The sequence below is a fragment of the Garra rufa genome, chromosome 12 (genome assembly GCF_049309525.1).
Source record: "Garra rufa chromosome 12, GarRuf1.0, whole genome shotgun sequence".
In the NCBI taxonomy this organism is placed as follows: domain Eukaryota; kingdom Metazoa; phylum Chordata; class Actinopteri; order Cypriniformes; family Cyprinidae; genus Garra; species Garra rufa.
In genome coordinates, this window is record NC_133372.1 from 24,729,477 (window position 1) to 24,752,581 (window position 23,105).

A 23,105-nucleotide genomic window follows, 5' to 3' on the forward strand; every position below is an offset into this window, starting at 1 on the left:
TATCTGACTTGCAATGTTGATCTTCATGCATAAACACATAAATAAATCCACATGTATCCAAATAATACTGTAACAACTTGACTTGGTAAAGTACAGAGTAATTCACATGCGTAAGAATGCCATGACGTTGATATCATTGATGTATGTGTGCTCACTGACTCCACGTGTTTCCAGTAATGATGAACGTGTGCTTTAGTGACATTGATGTGAACATGAGCTCTCAGCACTTTCCCAGATTCAGCCTCCACCTGCTCCTTTGAGCCCCTGATGGAGGATCATTGAGCATGTGGCGGCCCACATCCCTCATTGTCTGTTTGAGCTCTTCCATTGGCTCCAGACTGTGAGAAACTCCAACAAGCTCAAGCCTCACACATTCATATGGAGATTTGGGAGTATAAATAGAGGAGCTGCAGCCAGTGCAAATCAGACTCACTCTGAACAGAGAGATCTACAGCACAGAGATCCAGACATGACACCTACAATCATCTCAAAGGAGCTTCTCCCTCTCAACAACAAGGTATGTTCATATCCTACTTACAGCAGCATTACTGCAGCAGCTTTCACAGCTCTTCTCATTCAGTGAAGGCCACTTTTCTAATGGTTTTCTGTCTTCATTTGCAGCTCAGAAAGCCAGTCAAGTGTCTTCTGGCTCCAGAGTTCCACAAGCAGCAGCCTGATTCCAAGCTGGAGAAAGCAGATATCCTGGAGATGACTCTCAACTTCCTGCAACGTTCACATGCTGTCAATCAAGGCTTCTCCAGGTGTGAGATTGTGCACTTCCTGTCCAAAAATGAGATGAAGACACAGAGCCAGAGAAGACTGCTGAAGCACTTCCAGAAGCTGCAGACATCATGTGAGCAGAACAGGAGGGAAAGTGTCCTGCCAGACTAGAAAACCATGAACGTCAACAAGAGTGCCATCTGGAGGCCTTGGTAGAGCCTTAAAAACTCAGACAAATGTCTACACTAGACTCAGTGGACTATTACACTTTTAGTTTCTCTTTTTGAGAAAAAGTGTTTGATGAGTTCCAGTTTGGAAGAGATATTTGCACTGCTAAGTGCTCTGATGATTCGATCTTCTATAAAGATTTCATGTCAAGATGGAGTTCCAGATGGAAACATTTACTGACGTCTATATTAGACATTTAAATTTTAAGTTTTAAAACTCTGTTATTGTCCTGTATCAGGGCTACAAAAGTTCACATATTGTGTATTTTTGCAACAGCAGCATATTTGATCACAAACACGAATTAGTGTTCCATTTTTGGGATTACTTGTTGAAGAATTTATGACTCATGATATTTCTGTGAAGGAAATGTAATCAAACTTTTAAAGTTAAAAGTTTTTATTTTCTTTTTAGATTAAAAGGGTACAATAATAATTTTCAGCTTGGAAAAATATTTCTACTATTAAGTACTTTGTGATTCCGTCTTCCATGAAGCCACACGCTGTAATATGATGCAAATGTACTTTTGCAAATGTCTTTTATAAAGATATTTAGTCATATCTAAACCATGTTCTGTTCTAAGTTCCTGTGTGATTTGAATAATCTTTCAAACAAAATGTTGTGATACATTACCACAACAAAATGAAAACACTGTAAACTATGTAAACCATAAGAATTTGCTAAATAAGCAATTAAAGACAGTATTATAAAAGGTGAAGTTCACTTCCAGAGCAAAAATTGATAATGTACTCACCCCTTGTCATCCAAGATCATGTCTTTCTTTCTTCAGTCGTAAAGAAATAGTTTTTTGAGGGAAACATTTCAAAATATCTCTTCATATAAATGGACTTCTGTGGTGCCCATGAGTTTGAACTTCCAAAATGCATTTAAAATGCAGCTTCAAAGGGCATTTGAGGTTAATAAGTATATAAATTGTAATTTTATTTAGAAAATAACTGATCGTTTCTCTACATAAGACCCTTCTTCCTTGGCTGGGATTGTTTAGAGCCCTCTGCATTTTGGAAGTTCAAACTCGAGGGCACCATAGAAGTCCACTATATGGAGAAAAAATCCTGAAATGTTTTCCTCAAAAAACATAATTTCTTTACGACTGAAGAAAGAAAGACATTAATTATCTGTAAATTTTTGTTCTGGAAGTGAACTTCTCCTTTAACAAGTTTCTAATCAAGACAGTCTTATGTACAATGTAAAAACTGTAAGAACGACAGTATAACAGGAAGAAAAAAATCATGTTAAAATGTTGAACAACAAGGTAAAGAACAACAAAAGGGATAAACGTACAGGCCGTGTCTCGAAATCTAAAATCAGACAGCACTTCTAGGCATTCGATTAGATCTTAAAAAGTGCCTATGATGCTCAGGAAAGCTGTCTAGGTAGGCCTTTTCAAACATGGAAATATAATTAGAAATATATTAACAGTAAATACCTGGTTTTGGTCTATTCTAGGTTGAATTGGAATCAATACTGTCTGCAGGACACCGATCTGTATCTGCATAGCTTCTGAAGTGCTTTTCAACTCAGCGGTTATTGTGTGTCCCTGAGCGCTCACTACAAAAATATCTTTTTACTGATTATTTACAGGTTGTAAAATATGGAATCCCGTTTGCACAAATCTTTCAGATTTCTGCTTCACCTTTTCTTGAGGTCAACCTAGCAACTGAGATCCTTAACCTTCAACCAACCACAAAGCCATATCTTAAAGATATGCAAAGTCTAGTGTTAGGATAGTTTCTTGTTGCTGTTGATTCCTGCGTTTTGTTGCGCGATGATGAAGTCCACGATGAGCTGGGCTGATTTCCTCGGTCGCTCCATCACTACTGAATGACCACAGTTGTCTAGCAGATGAACCTGAGATCCTGGAATGGCCTTTGCCAGGACTGAAGCCCCGGACACGTCTAACACCTGCAGGATATGCAATATACAGAATTCAGTCTTTTTAATGATGTCGCGTTTAGCATATTTCAATAGCCAAATCCCTTATAAGTGATTACAGTCTTGCGAAGAAGAAAAGTACATTTTGAAATTTTATAATCGAAATTGACAAATGGCCAATTCCAGCAGTATCAAGTCAGTTTCTGTGTGCTTTGTAATGCATCAGACATAATTATAACCAATGACATTTGTATGGAAGCTTATTTTACGCTATGAAATAAAAAATGGAAAAAGGGTAATTTGTGAGTTTCTATGCCACAATTGTGACATTTTTACTCAGAACTGGGAGCTTATATAGCATACTTGCAAATTATGAACCCACAATTCTTTTTATTTTTGATTTTAAAAACTAAATGTGAGGGAAAAAAAACCTAAAGTGTGAGATATAAATTTGCAACCAGACATTTTTCTCAGATTGAGTTTACATCCGAGTACTGAGTTTACATCTCGCAATTAATAAAATTGTACAATCTTGATGAAAAAAAGATTTATTTGTGTGAAAAAATCCACAATATAAACTCTATATAACAATATAAAAAAAGTGTGAATTGTGAGATTTTATCAGAATTCTGAGAACCTCGCAGTTAATTACTTGCAATTGCAAAATAAAATAGCAATTTTGAGGAAAAAAATTAAAAAAATAAATAAAAAAAAGTCAGAAAAATTCCAAGATATAAATTGAAAGTTTTGAGGGAAAAGAAAGTGTGAACTGTGAGATATAAACTTGCAATCTGACTTTTTTTTCTTTTTTTTCTCAAAATTCGCAATTCTAAGAAAAAAAGTCAGGAAAAAATTTTAAATTTTGAGATATAAGCTGGCAGTTTTGAGAAAAGAAGTCTGAACTGTAAAATATAAACTTGCAATCTGCCTTTTTTCTCTTAGAATTCAGAGAATTTCACAAAAACTTGCAATTGCAAGACAAACTTGCAATTCTGAGGAAAATAGTCTGATTTGTAAGATGTAAACTTGCAATCTGACATTTTCTCAGAATTCTGTAAATCTTAGTTTAAAAAAATTTGCAACTTGCAATTTTGAGAAAACAAATCAGAAAAGAAGTCAGAAAAAGTCAAAATTCTGAGATGTAAACTCAGAACTTTAAGAAAAAAAAGCATGACTGAATGTCTACATGACTTTTTTTCTGAATTCTCACAAATAATCTGCAATTGAAAGATATAAACTCAATTCTGAGAAAAAAAAGAGTTTACATCTCACAGTTAATAACTCTACACAATATAAACTCATGATTTTGAGAGAAGTTGTGTGAATTATGAGATATAAACTCTCAATCTGACTTTTAAAAAATAAATAAAAATTCTTTAGAATTCTTGCAACTATAGAAGTCAACATTTGAAGTGGATCAAAACCTTTCATCAAAGTTGTCCTAAAACCAAAACAATACCCATTCTTGTTTTAGGACAACTGTGATTAACTTTTTTGAGCCACTTTAAATGTTGACTACTGTAATAACTTACAGTTATGAGACAATTTGCAATCTGACTTTTTTCTTAAGAATTTTGAGAATCTCACAATTAAAAACTTGCAATTGCAAAATAAAATAGCAATTGTTAAACAATAATTTGCAATTATAAGACTCGCAATTCTAAGAAAAAAAGCCAGGAAAAAGTCTTACAATTAAAAACTCGCAATTCAAATTCCAAATCTTAGAAAAAAGTCTGAAATTCTGAATTGTAAGACAAAAACTGACTTTCTCAAAATTTTGAGAATCTTACAATTAACAAACTCGCAGTTCTGAGAAAAAAAATCTGAATTGTGAGATATAAATTTGCAGTTTTACATCTCATAATTATTAACTTTGAGAACATTTTGAGAAAAAAGTAAACAAAAAAAGATAGGAAAAGGCAAAATTACACAAAATAAACATTTTTGAGGAAAAAAAAGTGAATTGTGCATTGTAAATTATTTTCTTAGAATTCTGAGAACCTCACAATGAATAACTTGCAATTCCAAAATTTTGATTTAAAATTTAAATTAAGATTTAAATTTGCGGTTTTGAGGAAAAAAAGGCAGAAAAAAAAAAGAATTGTGTGAAATACACACTTGCGATGTGATTTTTTTTTTCCTCCGAATTCTTAAAAAAAAATTTGCAAACTCGCAAGTGTGATAAATAAGGTCTGAAAAAGTCACAGTTTCAAGATATAATTTCATGGTTCTGTGAATTGTGAGATATAAACTTGCAATCTGCCATTTTTTCTCAGAATTCTTATAATTAATAACTTGCAACTGCAATATAAACTTGCAGTTCTAAGAAAGTGTGTCTGTACCTGGTCGTTTTTCCCCCAAATAACTTGCAGAGGAGTTGAAATGAGATGCATGTTCTCCTGTAAAGAGTGTCTGGATTTCTCTCCGACAAGCTCCATAAAGCCTGCAAAAGATATTGATAAGATTGAACACAGATCTGCTATTTCTAAAGACACTATGGTAGGAAAAGCACTAGAGATACTCACACTCGCGGTAGAAGTCATTGTTAGGAATACGAACGTCAACCAGTCCTTGAAGAATCTAGGAAACCAGAGGAAGAACAAAAGAGTCATTAATAACTAATTCAGTGTTCAGACTCCCATAACAATTATCAATCTCCATATTGTAATCACACCTGTTTAGGGATCTTAAAGCGCACATATGAACAGAGTTTGAGCATCTCCTCCATCTCCTCTGGTGTTGAGGGTATCAGTGGGATATCAGCGTCGCTGTTCTGAGTTTTCTCCAGTTCCCGCAAACGCTGAACAAACTTACTTTCGGTGGGATACTCAATACCTGCCAAACAGACAAATATCTGATTTTAATATACACTACCAGTCAAAGGTTTTTTAAAGAAGTCTCTTCTGCTCACCAAGCCTGAATTTATTTCGTCTAAAATACAGCAAAAGCAGTAATATTGTGAAATATTTTTACTATTTAAAAGAACTGTTTTCTGTTTGAATATATTTCAAAATGTAATTTATTTCTGTGATCAAAGCTGAATTTTCAGCATCATTACTCTAGTCTTCGGTGTCACATGATCTTTCAGAAATCATTTTAATATGCTGATTTTCTGTTCAAGAAACATTCATTATTATTATTTTCAATATTTAAAACAGTTGAGTACTCGAGGATCATTTGATGAATAGAAAGATCCAAAGATCAGAAATTATAGTAATCAATACTTTTATTTAGCAAGGATGCTTGAAATTAATCAAAATGATGCTAAAAATTCAGCTTTGAAATCACAGGAATAAATTCAATTTTAAAATATATTCAAAATGAAAACAGTTATTTTAAATAGTAAAAATATTTTACATTTTTTACTGTTTTTGCTGTATTTTGGATCAAATAAATGCAGGCTTGGTGAGCAGAAGAGACTATTTAAAAAAAAAAAAAACATTAAAAATCTTACTGTTTAAAACAACGTTTCTCATTTTCATTTAGTTCAACCTGATTTATTAAAATAACTAAAACTAAGATTAATAAAAAGTATATATACATAATTAAAAAAAAAAGACAAAAACAATTTAAAAAAAAAATTGAAAATTAAAAAATATAAAAATAAACTAATTTAAAATACTGTATTAATACTATTATTAAATACTATTAATATATTAAAAATTCCTATTAATTAAAAATATAAAAACTATAATATTATCTCAATTATAGGCCTACTAAAACAACACTGTTTACTAGTATTAATATAATTAACAACTAAAAAAAAGATTATTTTATAGATTTAACTCAGTGTGCATTGCTTAATCAATTTTAAATTACATTATTTTTTTAGCTAATGTGCAGGTCTTTATAAGGACACCATCACATTTAATGCGTTAAATAGTATAAAAAGATTTTAACTTCAATTAAAGCACAATTTAGGGATTTAAATGTCATATAGTTTTATAATATCATATAAAATATACATTTTGTTCTAAAATATTTTATGTATGTATGTCTCATGATCTATTCTATGACTTTTAACCTTAAAAAAAATAATTGTTTTATCCACCTGACATCATATTTAATTATGAAAGTCACCTCTTCTTACAGCCTTTATCAGTATTTTACTGTTTTGTCATTTTTTTTTTCTACAGTACATGTCATGAGATATTAATGCAGGCATAAGGCAGGAAAATATTTTAAACACATTTTTTAAAAGTTCAGAACACTTAGTTTTAGTAATGTCGTTGTGTTTTTTTAATATCAGCTACTGTTTTTAATATATTCATATAGATTTGATCAATTTCATTGGACCGTTAATTAAAAGCAATAATTTACTCCAGAGGTTGCTGTTGAACTATTACAGGATGATTGTGATGTTGCAGAGGCGCTAATAAGGTCAGAAACACAACAAGAACAGACCTGCTGGACAGATGAGCGTGACGGCGCAGAGATCAGATGGATGACGGGCGGCATAAACTCCTGCCACGTTTCCTCCCATGGACGTGCCGATCAGATGGAAAGGCTTTTTGTTCAAACCGATGCTCTTCACAAACTAAACAAAGAGAAAAACATGATAAAAGACCATCGGTTACCAAGCTAAGAATAATATGTTCTGATAAGGTTACAAAAACGTTATTTTTGATGTTCTCTGAACATTCAAAATGTCCAGTTTTTTAAATGTTTCTTTTTGGGTTAAAGGAACATTCCATTGTATCATTTTTCGAACACTATGGAAATGTTACTTTTGAATGTTCTCTGAACATTCTAAAAAAAGTAACATTTTAAAAACATTTAAACTGAACTGAACATTCCATGAATGATGTCTAAATAATGTTAGTAATATTATTAATGGTATATTAATGTTAATATTATTAATAAACAGCTTAAAAGCTTATTTTAAAAAGAAAACATCAGCAAGAAAACAGAAAAATTTCAAGTGACTTTGCACCTGATCAGGGTATAGTTCAACTGTAAATTGTTGCATAAGTAAGAGATCCTAATGTGCTCCAGAGACAAAAGCGAGCTATTTTTAATCTGCATCTATCAAAACAAGAAGATTCATCTCGGCATGTTCTTCTGAGCTTTCTATTAATCAAAGAAACCTGAAAAAATTCTACTCAGCGGTTTTCAACATAATAATAATAATAAATGTTTTTTTTGGAGCAGCAAATCTGAGTATTAAAATGATTTCTGAAGGATCATGTGACTGGAGTAATGATGCTAAAAATTCAGCTTTGAAATCACAGGAATAAATTACATTTTAAAATATATTTAAAAAGAAAACAGCTATTTTAAATAGTACAAATATTTCAACTTTGGATCAAATAAATGCAGGCTTGGTGAGCAGAAGAGACTTCTGACAGCTTCAAACATGAAGAACATGCCGAGATGAATCTTCTTGTTTTGATGGATGCAGATTAAAACAAGAAGATTCATCTCTCTCAGCCTCCTGAAAATGCCTCTTTCAGCACAAACAGCGCAAGTCTGTGCAAATCAGCGTTTAGCAGAAGTTGCTTTAAATGACAGACAGCCTTAAATAAGGCAAAACCAACCTGACATGCAGGCAGGGAAACAGAGTCAAGTGCCCCCCGTTTGAAGAAAGCCATCTATTTTAAGCACAAGCCTGTGCTTTTCAAGGAAAGCTGATTAGCTTTGGGTCGAGAACAGAGAAAATGAAGTCACAAGGGCTTTTGACTGATCTCGAGATGCTTCAGAAAGATCTCAACATGTAAGCCTAATAAATCCACTGTGTCATCAAGAGAAACGCATTAGTCTGCATGCCTTGTGAGGTTTAGCCAAATAGAAAAACTGGGTCAGTGGCTGGGAGTTCATCAAGTTAAATTACATGAACCGAAGTGACAGATTTTAAAAAACAGGAAGTTTTGCTTGATCTACTCTGCATGAGTTAAAAATATTTAAAAATTCAATGAAATCACTGTTGATACTTCTTATATTTATTAATTTATTAACATTAAAACTAAACCTACCAGTCAAAAGTTTTTGAACAGTAAGATTGATAATGTTTTTTAAAACCTCTTCTGCTCACCAAGCCTGCATTTATTTGATTCAAAGTAGAGCAAAAACTGTAACATTTTGAAATATTTTTACTATTTAAAATAACTGTTTTCTATTTGAATGTGTTTTAAAATGTAATTTATTCCTGTGATTTCAAAGCTGAATTTTTAGCGTTATTACTCCAGTCACATGATCCTTCAGAAATCATTGTAATATTCTGATTTGCTGCTCGAAAAACATTTATTATTACTATGATGTTGAAAACAGCTGAGTAGAATTTTTTCAGGTTTCTTTGATGAATAGAAAGTTCAGAAGAACAGCATTTATCTAAAACAGAAATGTTTTGAAACCTTATAAATGTCTTTATCATCACTTTTGATCAATTTAAAGAAAGCATACTTACAAAATAAAAGTATTAATTTCTATAATTTCTCTCCCGCTCAAAAAATAAAAATAAAAATGAATAATACTGGCTTTTAAATGGTATAGTGTATTATGTTAACAAAAAACTTTTTATATCAGATAAAGGCTGATCTTTGGATCTTTCTATTCATCAAAGAATCCTGAAAAAATTTACTCAACTGTTTTAAATATTGAAAATACCAATAATAAATATAAAATGTTTCTTGAACTGCAAATCAGCATATTAGAATGATTTTTTTGAAGGATCATGTGACACTGAAGACTGGAGTAATGATGCTGAAAATTCAGCTTTGATCACTGGAATAAAATACATTTTAAAATTTATTCAAATAGAAAACAGCTATTTTAAATAGTACAAATATTTCAAAATTTTACTGTTTTTTGGTTGGTAAGCAGAAGAGACTTATTTAAAAAAAAAATTTTTAAAAATCTTATATCTAAAAAAATAAAAAAAATAATATATATATATATATATATATATATATATATATATTTATTTATTTATTTTTCCCCACCTGGTTTATCCGTTTGACTTGGCCCTCAATGGAGTAATCAACAGCGCTGGTGCGTGTCGTACCCTCATGTCCCGGCATGTCAACACACACCAAGTGCACATTTTTAGGAAGAAACTACAAAAGCAAAATAATGCACAATTAGTCAAACTATCTTTTCACTTCATGATCTGATACATATATTAAGAACAAAGATGCTCTTGGCTTTAGATGTCAATCAAACCGTTTCATTTAACACTTTCTGACAGCTTTTGAAACCACAACTGCACTTTAGGCCTCAGATGGTTTGTTGGTTCATACAGATTCTGGAATAATGCAATCAAAGATCTCACTTATCAAACTTTCAATAATTTAAAGGGGTCATCGGATGCAAAACTCACTTTGGCATGTTGTTTGAACATTAATGTGCGTTGGCAGTTTGTGTACACAACCATCCTACAATGATAAAAATCCACCCAGTGGTATTTTTTTTTTCATCTTTAAAAGTAATATCCCCTTTTTTAAAATCAGGTCATTCTCAGCTTCTTGTCGGTGTGACGACACACAGTTGATTGACATTAGTGCCTTACCTTAGCCCCGCCCTCACCGAGCTGAAACCTGACATCATATTTCACTACCAGTCAAATGGCGATCGGAGTCCGACTCTTGTGTGACTCAGGTGCAGGGGAAGACTCTAATTGAGCGATTGAGGTGTTCTGTTGTTGGATGTAATAATGAACATAGCAGTAATCATTTACTCCCGACATCTGAGCCGCTTAAGAGGCAGAGGACAACGTTACTTTTGTTTTTAAAAGGAAAGAGCAGATCCCGATCTACATATGCATCTATGTTTGTGTGAATCATTTGTGATGCAGCTTCACCCACAGCAGAAGTGAGTATAAGGGTTTTTTATGCATCGTTGCAAATGGCCTTTCTTAATATGCTTGTTGGCAAGTTTCACCGATAAACACGGCTAAATGCAGCTAAAGTAAACATTACAGCTCGTAATCCTTCAGCAGAGAGGGGCGGGGCGAGCAGAGCTCGTTTGCATTTAAAGGGACCATGCCATAAAATGATCTGATATTTTGCAGAGCTGATTTTGACGAGGTAAAGGGGTGTTTTTTTTTACACTACTATTGAGAATTTTTAACCAAAGTATATTATAGACTTTTCATTAAGACCCTAAAGAATAATATGAACTTGTGGAAAATGAGCATCTCAGTTGATTATTTTCAGCAACGCTTAAACTATGTTATATCTGTGACCTTTAAAACACCAAAAATAACATTTGTTGTTGCTTAAGTGAATTGAACGATTAAGCAAATGTTCCGCTGTGGTTTCTTGCCTTAACCACACCGAGCCACATGTCTTTGTGTGCAGAGAAGCCGTGTAACATGAGGACGGAAGGACGGGTGCCTGGAGTCCCCCTGTGAGAGTAACAAAAGCGATATCCTTCATATTCAGCATAATCCACCTGCATTCCCAGCCTTCTGCGCCAATACCTGCGAATAAATCACCAAAAAGACTTGAAAATGAAAATTAAGGTCTTCTAAAATAAAGTCAATGCTTTGCTCTAAGCATGAGATGCATCCAAGATGTAGAGTTTGTTTCTTCAGCAGATTTGGAGAAATGCAGCATCACATAACATCACTTGCTCACCAATGGATGTGAATGGGTGCCATCAGAATGAGAGTCCAAACAGCTGATAAAAACATCACAGTAATCCACAACACTATATTATGATGTTTTTATCAGCTGTTTGGACTCCCATACTGACGGTACCCATTCACATCCATTGGTGAGCAAGTGATGCTGCATTTCTCCAAATCTGTTGAAGAAACAAACTCGTTAACATCTTGGATGGCCTCAGGGTGAGTAGTTTTTCAGCTAACTTTCATTTTTGGGTGAACTGTTCCTTTAAGTTACTCCTAATAATTCATGCATTGAGGTGAAATGCAGTAAACATTGTATTTAAAAAGTTAACACAAACTACACAGACAGAAAAAATTAAGTTTTGACTAAAATGAAAATTAACAAAACTAAAAAGTAATTCAAAATATTGTTTTTTACTAGGATTATTATAGTTTTTATAGTTATTATAGTAATAAAGTAAAACAAAACAAATGTTATCTAAAAATAAACATTTAAAAAATAAAATACGAAAAAACTTTTTCTGCTAATTGCCAAGGCAACATTTCTAATTGTAATTTAGTTTAACTTGATTACAAGTTACAAAACCTAAAATATAAACATACTAAATATTATCAAAAACTATATAGACATTTAAAAAAACTAATAAAAATGACAAAACACAAACTAAACTAAACTAAATTACTAACATTTTACAAAGATTATTACAGTTAAATAAACTAAAACATTTCTTATTTTAATTTAGTTTAACTTGATGTACTAAAATAACTTAAAATATAAACATAATTAAAATTAATAAAGACTATATAGACACTAAAAAAACTAATAAAAATTACATTTGAACAAAAATTAAAATAAGAATGGAAATATAAAACTAAATATCCATATTTTTTTACTAGGATTATTATAGTTCAATAAAGTAAAAAAAAATATCTAAAAATAAAATAAACATTAACTGAAATAAAATAAAATATGAAAAACCTTTTTAATTTAGTTAACTTGATGTACTAAAAAATCTTAAAATATAAACATACTAAAAATTAATAAAAACTGTATAGACAAAAAAAAATACTACAAAAACTAAATTACTAAAGTTTTAACAAAAATTAAAATGAGAATGGAAAACATAAAAATAAAAAATAGTTTAAAATATTAAATGTAAACTATAACATTTCTTATTTTAATTTAGTTTAACTTGATGTACTAAAATAACTTAAAATATAAACATAATTAAAATATATAATATATAGACTATATAGACACTAAAAAAATAATAAAAATTACATTTGAACAAAAATTAAAATAAGAATGGAAATATAAAACTAAATATCCATATTTTTTTACTAGGATTATTATAGTTCAATAAAGTAAAAAAAAAATATCTAAAAATAAAATAAACATTAACTGAAATAAAATAAAATATGAAAAACCTTTTTAATTTAGTTAACTTGATGTACTAAAAAATCTTAAAATATAAACATACTAAAAATTAATAAAAACTGTATAGACAAAAAAAAAATACTAAAAAAACTAAATTACTAAAGTTTTAACAAAAATTAAAATGAGAATGGAAAACATAAAAATAAAAAATAGTTCAAAATATTAAATGTAAACTATAACATTTCTTATTTTAATTTAGTTTAACTTGATGTACTAAAATAACTTAAAATATAAACATAATTAAAATTAATATATAGACTATATAGACACTAAAAAAAATAATAAAAATTACATTGAATGGAAAATATAAAACTAAAAAATAGTAAAATATTGAATATTTTACAAAGAATATAATAGTTTCTATAATATATATATATATATATATATATATATAGATTTATATTATATTTTTTATTTATTTATTTATTTATTTTTAAATAAAGCAAACATATAAAATAAAATTCAGCCAGTTGCCAAGTTACATTTCCCCTAATCTGTTGAAGAAACAAACTCATTTACATCTTGGATTTTTCAGATAATTTTCATTTCTGGGGGAAAGCTTTAAGCTACTCCTAATAATTCATGTCTTAAACTGAAATGCACTAAACATGTATTTTAACAACAATAGTGATGCTTGACTTGGCAAAGAGTGTAATGAAACACTTGCATGCGTTCATAAATAATCCAGAAGTGACACTGAAGGAATCAGTCATTCTGTTCGGCCCAGAGGCAAACAGCGGTTCTGATGACTGTCTCGTCATGTAGAGCAAAGTTTGCCTCCCAGATATTACAAGAACCAAAGTCTACTGGGCAGCTTGCGTAAGATTCGACTGACATCAGCAACTAAAGCAGCACTGCATGTACCCAGCCAATGCATGCACACACATTTCACTTCTTAAATGCATAGAAAGTTTGTGCATTATTCAAAACTAAAGGTACTGGAATTAATAGCATGCTGTTGATTTGAATAGCAACTTAGATCGTGAGCTCTGTGCAACGACTAACCCTTCACCCAGTTTAGTGAAGGACGGTTAAGCAGCCCGCCTTTATCACTGTCATCAGATAAGAGATGTCTTAAATAATACAAACTTGAGAAAGCAGTGATGAAGCCTGAGAGATTAGCTAGAAACCACTCACATATTGCAAAAAAAGATTTTCTTACTTCTTAGATTTTTTCTTATGTTGCATTTTGATTTTGTCTTTTCAAATACAAATATCTAAACTTAAATCAAGAAAGATTTACTTGAGAAGCAAAATTAGTTTCAAGATATTAAGTGTTGTTTTCTGAATAATGTATCAAAATTAAATGAGTATGTTTGTTTAAAACAAGAAAAGAAATCTGTTTACGCGATAATAAAAAATAAACTATAACAAAAAATAAACATATGAATAAAATCTATTTCAAAATATTAAATATTTTACAAAGATCATTATAGTTAAACTAAAACATTTTCCGCTAGATGCCAAGGCAACTTTTCTTATTTTAATTTAGTTGAAATGTATCTACTCAAAAAACTTAAAATATAAACATTTTAAAAAAAATAATAAAAACTATAAAGACATTGAAAATAAACAAATAAATAAATGACAAAAACTGAAAACTAAATTACTAAAGTTTTAAGAAAAATTAAATGAGAGTGGAAAACATAAAACTAAAAACTAGTTCAAAATATTAAATATTTTATAAAGATTATTATAGTTAAGTCAACTACAACTATAAAAAATTGTTATTTTAAATAAAGTAAACATTAATTGAAGTAAAATTTTATTTGTTCAGCTAAAAAGTAAAAAAAAACTAAGTTTATTAATAAAGTTAATAATAATACACTAAAACTATAAAGTAAATTTAAATAAAATATACATGAACTGAAACTAAATATTTAAAAACCTTAAACTTATTCCCATCTAGTTGCCAAGGCAACATTTCTCAAATTAATAAAATTAAATAAAATTAAAATGTAATTTAATTTTAATGTACAAAAATAACTAAAATTAAAATACAATTTATTTTTAAAAACTATAGACATATTTTTTAAAAACCTAAAAACAAAATTATATTACTAATACTTTAACAAAAATATATATATAAAAAATAATATTGATAAAAACCACCTAGGTCTGTTGAGTGATACTAAAATAACATTCATTTGTACTAAATTAGACAAAAATACTAAATAAGAAAATATGTTTTGCTGTGCAAAAAACACATATTAAGACTCTGGCAACAACTGTTGCATTATAGTGGTGGTTTTTTTGCACATATTTGATGCGTTTTGCTGCCACTGATGGCACATTTTATCTTTATCTTGTGGTTTTGGACCCTGTGGTTTGTATAACTGTCACTGATTGCATCGATAAGGTTTTCAAAGTGTTGAAAGTGTTTCGAAATGCTGAAACGACTCCCCAGAGTGTCTGAACTGAGCAATCCCGGTCATCCGCACATGTTTTTACTTGGACAAATGAGCTCCAGTGAACTCTGAGGACACGGTAAATTCAATTTACGCATCTAGAGAGCACTTACCAGTGATAAACCTTAATGAGAGCCGCAGGCCAGAGCAGGAACGAGGCTACAAAAGCCAGGATGGGGATCGCCAGCGTCCCTCCAGCAATGATGAACATGTTCAGCACGTCTAAATCCATCCTGTTAAACAACACAGCAGAGAAATGTCACATAAGGCTGCTTTTTTGCATGTGTTATATAAATGTAATACAATATTACATAACATTAAATTATAATATAAATATATAATCTAGATATTTGCCCTCAATATTTCTACACAAATGATTTAAAAGAAACAAAAGGACGTATATGTAAACAAAACAATATTCCGTATTTAGAACACGTGATACACTTTCATTTTTACTACAAGGAAGCATTAATTAATACACTTGTTACATTGATACATTGTCGCGAGCACATAATGTTGAATTGATAAGTTGATGTTACATTGTAACACATCAGGTCTGTCATTCTATTCTGTCATGTGATCAAATATAAGAGCTTGCATACGCAATCAAATGCGGTTTTTGCTAGCTTATATGCGGTTTTTCTTTTATATATATATATATATTTATCCGTTATTAGTTCGCATACCTTTAAATGTCCGTAGAATGTATGACTGTACCGTGAACACCGATCAAAGCACAGTCATGTCACCTTTTCATCTGCCGAGCTGCACGCCAGAAGCGCGTTCACTGCTGCGCGCTCCCAGAACAGGGAAGTTCGCTCGATTTAAAGGGGAAGAGAGATGATAAATAATGTTCTGTCGATAGGAATTGCTGGCGAACATCTGTCAGGTGCACAGATGACATCAAAATGAAGCCACTGGGCGGCTAATGTCGCTGTGTCAGGAAAACAAACGTCCGGTAGATGGCGCCTCACATAGTAAATCCAGCACTGAAGAGCATTTAGATTTAGTATAACGTCTTGCCTATTGGACAGATTTATTAATTAAATGAATTTAAACAGTTATATGTCTCGCATAAAAATAAAAAACGGTCACTAATAAGAAATTAGCAAAAAAATCGCGTAGTCGATAACCACAAACGGCTGTGATTGGCTCATCGTGATTATCGTTGAGAAATGTAACATCTATCACCTGACACAAACATTTTAGAAAAGCACTCTAGACAAGATTTTTCACTCGAGTAATTATACTGATTACATTTAATCACCGCTGATTTGAAAACAACACAGTGAGAAGTTAAAATGGCGAAATGTTTTAAAACCTATATTTAAAAAAAAACACATCATGGGAGACGATCTTATTTAAAGGGGAATACGCCTTGGAAATTATTTGGAATCAAATTAAATTAACTTCTGATGTAATCTCTGGTTTCACAACGGAAACGACACGGGAATTTCGAGTTCAAGAAAAAAATAGGAAGTTGTCAAATACAGGATGTGTTTGTGCACCATCATCAGACGAGTTTATTCATGGTCGCTATTCCTTTAAGAAGCGTACCTGACGGCACTGTATGTACAGCTGCGATGGCCGAGTGGTTAAGGCGTTGGACTTGAAATCCAATGGGGTCTCCCCGCGCAGGTTCGAACCCTGCTCGCAGCGATGGATCAAATCTTTAGTCAAAGCAGGATCTTATAGAAATACTATAAGGCTGGATTTATGTAAAAGCTGATTTGAGGAAGGACACTTTAAATGCATCTGAAAACAGCAATCAGCTCCTACATCATTGCCTGAAAATGCATAAAACAGATGTGGCCATCAGATAAACTCAGCAAGTGTTTGGTTACAGTATAATTGAAGGAAGTTGACAGATTTACCTCTTATTCCAGATGACAGTGATGAGCGCTCTGATCCTGCTGCTGAACCTTGGAGGAGCCACGGCTCTCAAAATCTACTCCTTTAATATAAAGTCATTCGGACAGAGTAAGATCTCCAAACCAGATGTGAGGGACATTATAGTGGAGGTGAGCTTTTAATGTTTAGTTTTGCATGCTATTTAATAATTAATGCCAAATTAAAAATGCTTAGATGCTACTTTGAATGTATATTTCATGCTTTAAATTCTGTTGTGTTTTATTCATATTTGAATGCATAATGAACCAAATATGGTTTTATGGAAAAACACTCACTAATGCACTGACTTGCTCATTAAAAGCAGAAAATGTCAATAATAATGTTACTAAACTGTAGTGAGTCCAGCAGCTGCATTGTATCTAGTGTGTCAAGAGGAACAAGACATTTTGTCATCTAATTGTTCTGACTGCTCCTCCCAATCTACAAAATGTTCTGATTTTGGTGACTAGATGATGATATTGTAATTTTCTTGGCATAAACACATATTGTGGAATTAATTTCACATTGTCACACTGCAGAGCATCAGTCGCTGTGACCTCATGCTCATCCTGGAGATCAAAGACGCAAAAGGAAAAGCGTTTGATCAACTCGTGACTCACCTGAACAGGTAAAAACATCAGACATTCAGACATTTATTATGAGATAACCAACATAAAATGAATTAGTCTTAAGGAAAATTGGCTAAAATGACAGGAAAATATAAAATTTTTGGAAAATGTCTCAACAGCAGGTCGAGGACACAAGCAAAAGAATTTAGCTCTGTCATTAGTAAAAGACTTGAGAGAAAATCATATAAGGAGCAGTATGCGTTCATTTACAGGTATGTGTAATTTATTAACAAAGATTAAATCATTATTAATGTTATATCAGTATGCAAAAACAGGTTCATATTTAGCTCCCGATCTGAATCAAATGATTCACGAACCCCCACCGAAGTTCCGATCTGAATCATTTAATTTGCATACCCGCTGTGAAGTTCCGATCTGAATCAAATGATTCATAAACCCCCACCGAAGTTCCAATCTGAATCAAATGATTCGCCTAAGTTCCAATCTGAATCAATTGATTTGCGAACCCCCACCGAAATTCCGATCTGAATCCATTGATTTGCCTAAGTTCCAATCCTAAATTCTGATCTGAATCAAATGATTTGTGAATCCCCACTGCAGTTCCGATCTGAATCAATTGATTCGCCTAAGTTCTGATCTGAATCAAATAATTTGCAAAACCCTACTAAAGTCCCGATCTGAATCAAATGATTCGCGAAACCCCACTAAAGTCCCGATCTGAATCAAATAATTCACAAACCTCCACCGAAGTCCCGATCTGAATCAAATGATTTGCGAAACCCCACTAAAGTCCCGATCTGAATCAAATAATTCGCGAAACCCTACTAAAGTCCCGATCTGAATCAAATGATTTGCGAAACCCCACTAAAGTCCCGATCTGAATCAAATAATTTGCGAAACCCCACTAAAGTCCCGATCTGAATCAAATGATTTGCGAAACCCAACTAAAGTCCCGATCTGAATCAAATGATTCACAAACCTCCACCGAAGTCCCGATCTGAATCAAATGATTCGCGAACCCCCACCGCGATTCGCTAGGAGTGCTTTGACACAGTGAATCATTTTGCGACTCAGTGGTTTAACTAATTCAGAGTTTCAAAAAGCTCATTACTATACCATGCTTTTAAAACATTACAAGCAATGTCGAAATAAAATCAGGTTACAGTAATAATTTATTTCTGATCATATCAGGCAGAAGATGCTGTCTGTGAAATCCGTTTATCAGTATCCAGACACTCAAAGCGGAGATGAAGATGCTTTTGCTCGAGAAACGTTTGTCGTGTGGTTTTCGTCTCCAAAAACTGGTGAGAAAATTGCAGTTTGGAAGATGAACTCCTTGCCTCCATAAAAATTATGAAATGATGACAAGTGTGTTTATTGTCTCTCTTACAACAGAGATCAAGGATTTCGTCATTATTCCTATTCGGCTGTGAAAGAAATCGATTACCTGTACGACGTTTACCAGAACATTTCACAGCTGTGGCAATTATTATCATTATTTCAGAATGTTATCCAAACATTCCAAATTTTATCATTTTGGAAACAATATGAGAATGTTACTTTTGAATGTTTACTGAACGTTCTAAAACAAGGAGTAAGTGAGTAACATTAAAAAAAACACTAACAGGATGTGTTTCTGTAAAATCAAACGTGTTTATTTATGGTCGCTGTCCCTTTAAGGACCGTACCTGACGGCACTTTACGTACAGCTGCGATGGCCGAGTGGTTAAGGCGTTGGACTTGAAATCCAATGGGGTCTCCCCGCGCAGGTTCGAACCCTGCTCGCAGCGACGGGTCAAATCTTTAGTCAGAGCAGGATGTTTAGAAATAAATTATGAGGTTGGATTTATGTAAAGGCTGATTTGAGGAAGTGATCTACCTGATCTTTAAATATATCTGAAAACAGGAATTAACTCTCACATCATTGCCCCAGAAAGCATAAAACAGATGTGGCCATCAGATAAACTCAGGAAGTGTTTGGTTACAGTATAATTGAAGGAAGTTGACAGATTTACCTCTTATTCCAGATGACAGTGATGCTGAGCGCTCTGATCCTGCTGCTGAGCCTTGGAGGAGCCACGGCTCTCAAAATCTGCTCCTTTAATATAAAGTCATTCGGACAGAGTAAGATCTCGAAACCAGATGTGAGTGACATTATAGTGGAGGTGAGCTTTTAATATTTAGTTTAGCATGTTATTTAATAATTAATGCAAAATTAAAAACGTTTAGATGCTATTTTGAATGTATATTTCATGCTTTAAATTCTGTTGTGTTTTATTCATATTGAATGCATAATGAACCAAATATGGTTTTATGGAAAAACACTCACCAATGCACTGACTTGCTCTTTAAAAGCAGAAAATGTTAATAATAATAATGTTACTAAACATCATTGTATGTTAAAGTGAGTCTAGCAGCTGCATTGTATCTAGTGTGTCAAGAGGAACAAGACATTTTGTCATCTAATTGTTCTGACTGCTCCTCCCAATCTACGAAATGTTCTGATTTTGGTGACTAGATGATGATATTGTAATTTTCTTGGCATAAACATGTAGTGGGGAATTTATTTCACATTGTCACACTGCAGAGCATCAGTCGCTGTGACCTCATGCTCATCCTGGAGATCAAAGACGCAAAAGGAAAAGCATTTGATCAACTCATGACTCACCTGAACAGGTAAAAACATCAGACATTTATTATGAGATATCCAACATAAAACGAACTAGTCTTAAGGAATATAGCCTAAAATGACATTACATTTTTGGAAAATGTCTCCACAGCAGGTCGAGGACACGAGCAAATGAATTTAGCTTTGTCATTAGTAAGAGACTCGGGAGAAAATCATATAAGGAGCAGTATGCGTTCATTTACAGGTATGTGTAATTTATTAACAAAGAATAAATCATTAATTTTATATGCAAAAACAGGTTCATATTTAGCTCCCGATCTGAATCAAATGATTCGCGAACCCCCACCGAAGTTCTGATATGAATCAATTGATTCGCGAACCCCCACCGAAGTTCCGATCTGAATCAATTGATTCGCGAACCCCCACTGAAGTTCCGATCTGAATCAAATGATTCGCAAACCCCCACCGAAGTTCCGATATGAATCAATTGATTCGCGAACCCCCACCGAAGTTCTGATATGAATAAATTGATTCGCGAGCCCCCACCGAAGTTCCGATCTGAATCAAATGATTCGCAAACCCCCACCGAAGTTCTGATATGAATCAAATGATTCGCAAACCCCCACCGAAGTTCTGATATGAATCAATTGATTCGCAAACCCCTCCCGAAGTTCCGATCTGAATCAAATGATTCGCAAACCCCCACCAAAGTTCTGATATGAATCAATTGATTTGCGAACCCTAACCGAAGTTCCGATCTAAATCAATTAATTTGCGAACCCCTCCCGAAGTTCCGATCTGAATCAAATGATTCGCAAACCCCCACCGAAGTTCTGATATGAATCAATTGATTCGCAAACCCCCACCAAAGTTCTGATATGAATCAATTGATTTGCGAACCCCTCCCGAAGTTCCGATCTGAATCAAATGATTCGCAAACCCCCACCGAAGTTCTGATATGAATCAAATGATTTGCAAACCCCCACCGAAGTTCTGATATGAATCAATTGATTCGCAAACCCCTCCCGAAGTTCCGATCTGAATCAAATGATTCGCAAACCCCCACCGAAGTTCTGATATGAATCAATTGATTCGCAAACCCCCACCAAAGTTCTGATATGAATCAATTGATTTGCGAACCCTAACCGAAGTTCCAATCTAAATCAATTGATTTGCGAACCCCTCCCGAAGTTCCGATCTGAATCAAATGATTCACAAACCCCCACCAAAGTTCTGATATGAATCAATTGATTTGCGAACCCCGACCGAAGTTCCGATCTAAATCAATTAATTTGCGAACCCCTCCTGAAGTTCCGATCTGAATAAAATGATTCGCAAACCCCCACCGAAGTTCTGATATGAATCAATTGATTCGCAAACCCCTCCCGAAGTTCCGATCTAAATCAAATGATTTGCGAACCCCCACCAAAGTCCCGATCTGAATCAAATGATTCGGGAAACCCCCATCTCGATTCGTGATTCGCTAGGAGTGCTTTGACACAGTGAATCATTTTGCGATGCAGTGGTTTAACTAATTCAGAGTTTCAAAAAGCTCATTACTATACCATGCTTTTAAAACATTACAAGCGATGTCGAAATAAAATCAGGTTACAGTAATAATTTATTTCTGATCATATCAGGCAGAAGATGCTGTCTGTGAAATCCGTCTATCAGTATCCAGACACTCAAACCGGAGATGAAGATGCTTTTGCTCGAGAACCGTTTGTCGTGTGGTTTTCGTCTCCAAAAACTGGTGAGAAAATTACAGTTTGGAAGATGAACTCCTTACCTCCATAAAAATTATGAAATGATGACAAGCGTGTTTATTGTCTCTCTTACATCAGAAATCAAGGATTTCGTCATGATTCCTATTCACACAGCTCCAGAAGCAGCTGTGAAAGAAATCGATGAGCTGTACGACGTTTACCAGAACATTTCACAGCTGTGGCAATCAGACGTAAGTGTTTTCCAAGCCAGATTCTCAGCTAACAAAAACATGTTTAAAGAACATTTTGATAACGTTCACTTTAGTGATAGAAACATTATTTCAGAATGTCAATTTTTTTTTTTTTTTTTAATTTGTGTATTCGAATGTTAAAGGAACATTCTATTTGATCATTTTGGAAACATTTTGAGAATGTTACTTTTGAATGTTTACTGAACGTTCTTAAACGAGGAGTAACATAAAAAAAAACATTACATAAACACTATTTAAACCAATAAAATGATTCAGATAAAACCTTCCATTAATGATGTATAAAAAAATTACTGCCTCAACAGTAAAAACAACAATCCTGTACTGTATATTAGAATAGTAATCTATAAGTATACTACCCACACCTGCCAAACAATTTTTTTCTTGGTTTCACCCTCAAAGTGTTTCCTCAATCGGTTTTCATTTTGTCTGATTTTGTCAGAACTTCATCATCATGGGGGATTTCAATGCAGCCTGCGGTTATGTTCCAAAGAGGCAGTGGGTGAACATCCGTCTGCGCTCTGAAACTGCGTTTGTGTGGCTGACGGGTGACAAGCTGGACACGTCAGTGAAGACATCCACCAAATGTGCTTATGACAGGTAGGCAGATTGTTTTGTTTTTGGATAAGGGTCGGGTTACTTTATGGATTTAGCAGACGCTTTTATCCAAAGCTACTTACATTGCATTCAAGAAGGCACACATTTTTACAGTTTATGCTTTCCCTGGGTGTTTATAGCCTTGGTAGAAAGTGTGCTGAAAGCTGTTAAGTA

At 33.0% G+C, this 23,105-nt stretch overlaps 2 protein-coding genes, 2 non-coding genes and 2 pseudogenes across 4 annotated transcripts; 5 read left to right on the forward strand and 1 right to left on the reverse strand.

The window, feature by feature from the left end:
• Positions 1 to 1,187, forward strand: part of LOC141347533 (transcription factor HES-5-like) — a 2,664-nt pseudogene extending 1,477 nt beyond the window's left edge.
• Positions 1,188 to 1,326: 139 nt separating this feature from the next.
• abhd6a (abhydrolase domain containing 6, acylglycerol lipase a) lies at positions 1,327 to 16,144 on the reverse strand. The gene is made up of 9 exons (XM_073851743.1): positions 15,937 to 16,144; positions 15,364 to 15,483; positions 11,098 to 11,254; positions 9,777 to 9,890; positions 7,243 to 7,375; positions 5,513 to 5,673; positions 5,364 to 5,418; positions 5,181 to 5,281; positions 1,327 to 2,868 (listed from the first exon to the last, which is right to left on the reverse strand). The coding sequence occupies exons 2-9, from the start codon at positions 15,480 to 15,482 to the stop codon at positions 2,686 to 2,688; spliced, it is 1,023 nt and encodes a 340-aa protein (XP_073707844.1). The 5' UTR covers position 15,483; positions 15,937 to 16,144; the 3' UTR covers positions 1,327 to 2,685.
• Positions 16,145 to 16,827: 683 nt separating this feature from the next.
• Positions 16,828 to 16,909, forward strand: trnas-uga (transfer RNA serine (anticodon UGA)). Its single transcript has one exon. It is a non-coding gene; the product is annotated as a tRNA-Ser (tRNA).
• Positions 16,910 to 17,136: 227 nt separating this feature from the next.
• Positions 17,137 to 19,474, forward strand: LOC141347534 (deoxyribonuclease gamma-like; annotated as a pseudogene).
• Positions 19,439 to 19,520, forward strand: trnas-uga (transfer RNA serine (anticodon UGA)). Its single transcript has one exon. It is a non-coding gene; the product is annotated as a tRNA-Ser (tRNA).
• A 244-nt stretch (positions 19,521 to 19,764) lies between these two features.
• LOC141347371 (deoxyribonuclease gamma-like) lies at positions 19,765 to 22,938 on the forward strand. Its single transcript, XM_073852376.1, has 6 exons — positions 19,765 to 19,895; positions 20,318 to 20,406; positions 20,511 to 20,603; positions 22,000 to 22,112; positions 22,204 to 22,316; positions 22,777 to 22,938. The coding sequence occupies exons 1-6, from the start codon at positions 19,767 to 19,769 to the stop codon at positions 22,936 to 22,938; spliced, it is 699 nt and encodes a 232-aa protein (XP_073708477.1). The 5' UTR covers positions 19,765 to 19,766.
• The last annotated feature ends 167 nt before the right edge of the window (positions 22,939 to 23,105 follow it).

Bases quoted from the DNA above. Each gene is read 5' to 3' on its own strand.
- abhd6a (XM_073851743.1), bottom strand. From the start codon at position 15,482: ATGGATTTAGACGTGCTGAACATGTTCATCATTGCTGGAGGGACGCTG. The intron at 5,674-7,242 runs GTCTGTTCTTGT...TCTGTTTGGCAG, and splicing joins CACGCTCATCTGTCCAGCAG to GTATTGAGTATCCCACCGAA. The intron at 5,419-5,512 runs GTGTGATTACAA...CTGGTTTCCTAG, and splicing joins GCTTTAAGATCCCTAAACAG to ATTCTTCAAGGACTGGTTGA.
- LOC141347371 (XM_073852376.1), top strand. From the start codon at position 19,767: ATGCTGAGCGCTCTGATCCTGCTGCTGAGCCTTGGAGGAGCCACGGCT. The intron at 20,407-20,510 runs GTAAAAACATCA...ATGTCTCCACAG, and splicing joins CTCATGACTCACCTGAACAG to CAGGTCGAGGACACGAGCAA. The intron at 20,604-21,999 runs GTATGTGTAATT...TGATCATATCAG, and splicing joins CAGTATGCGTTCATTTACAG to GCAGAAGATGCTGTCTGTGA.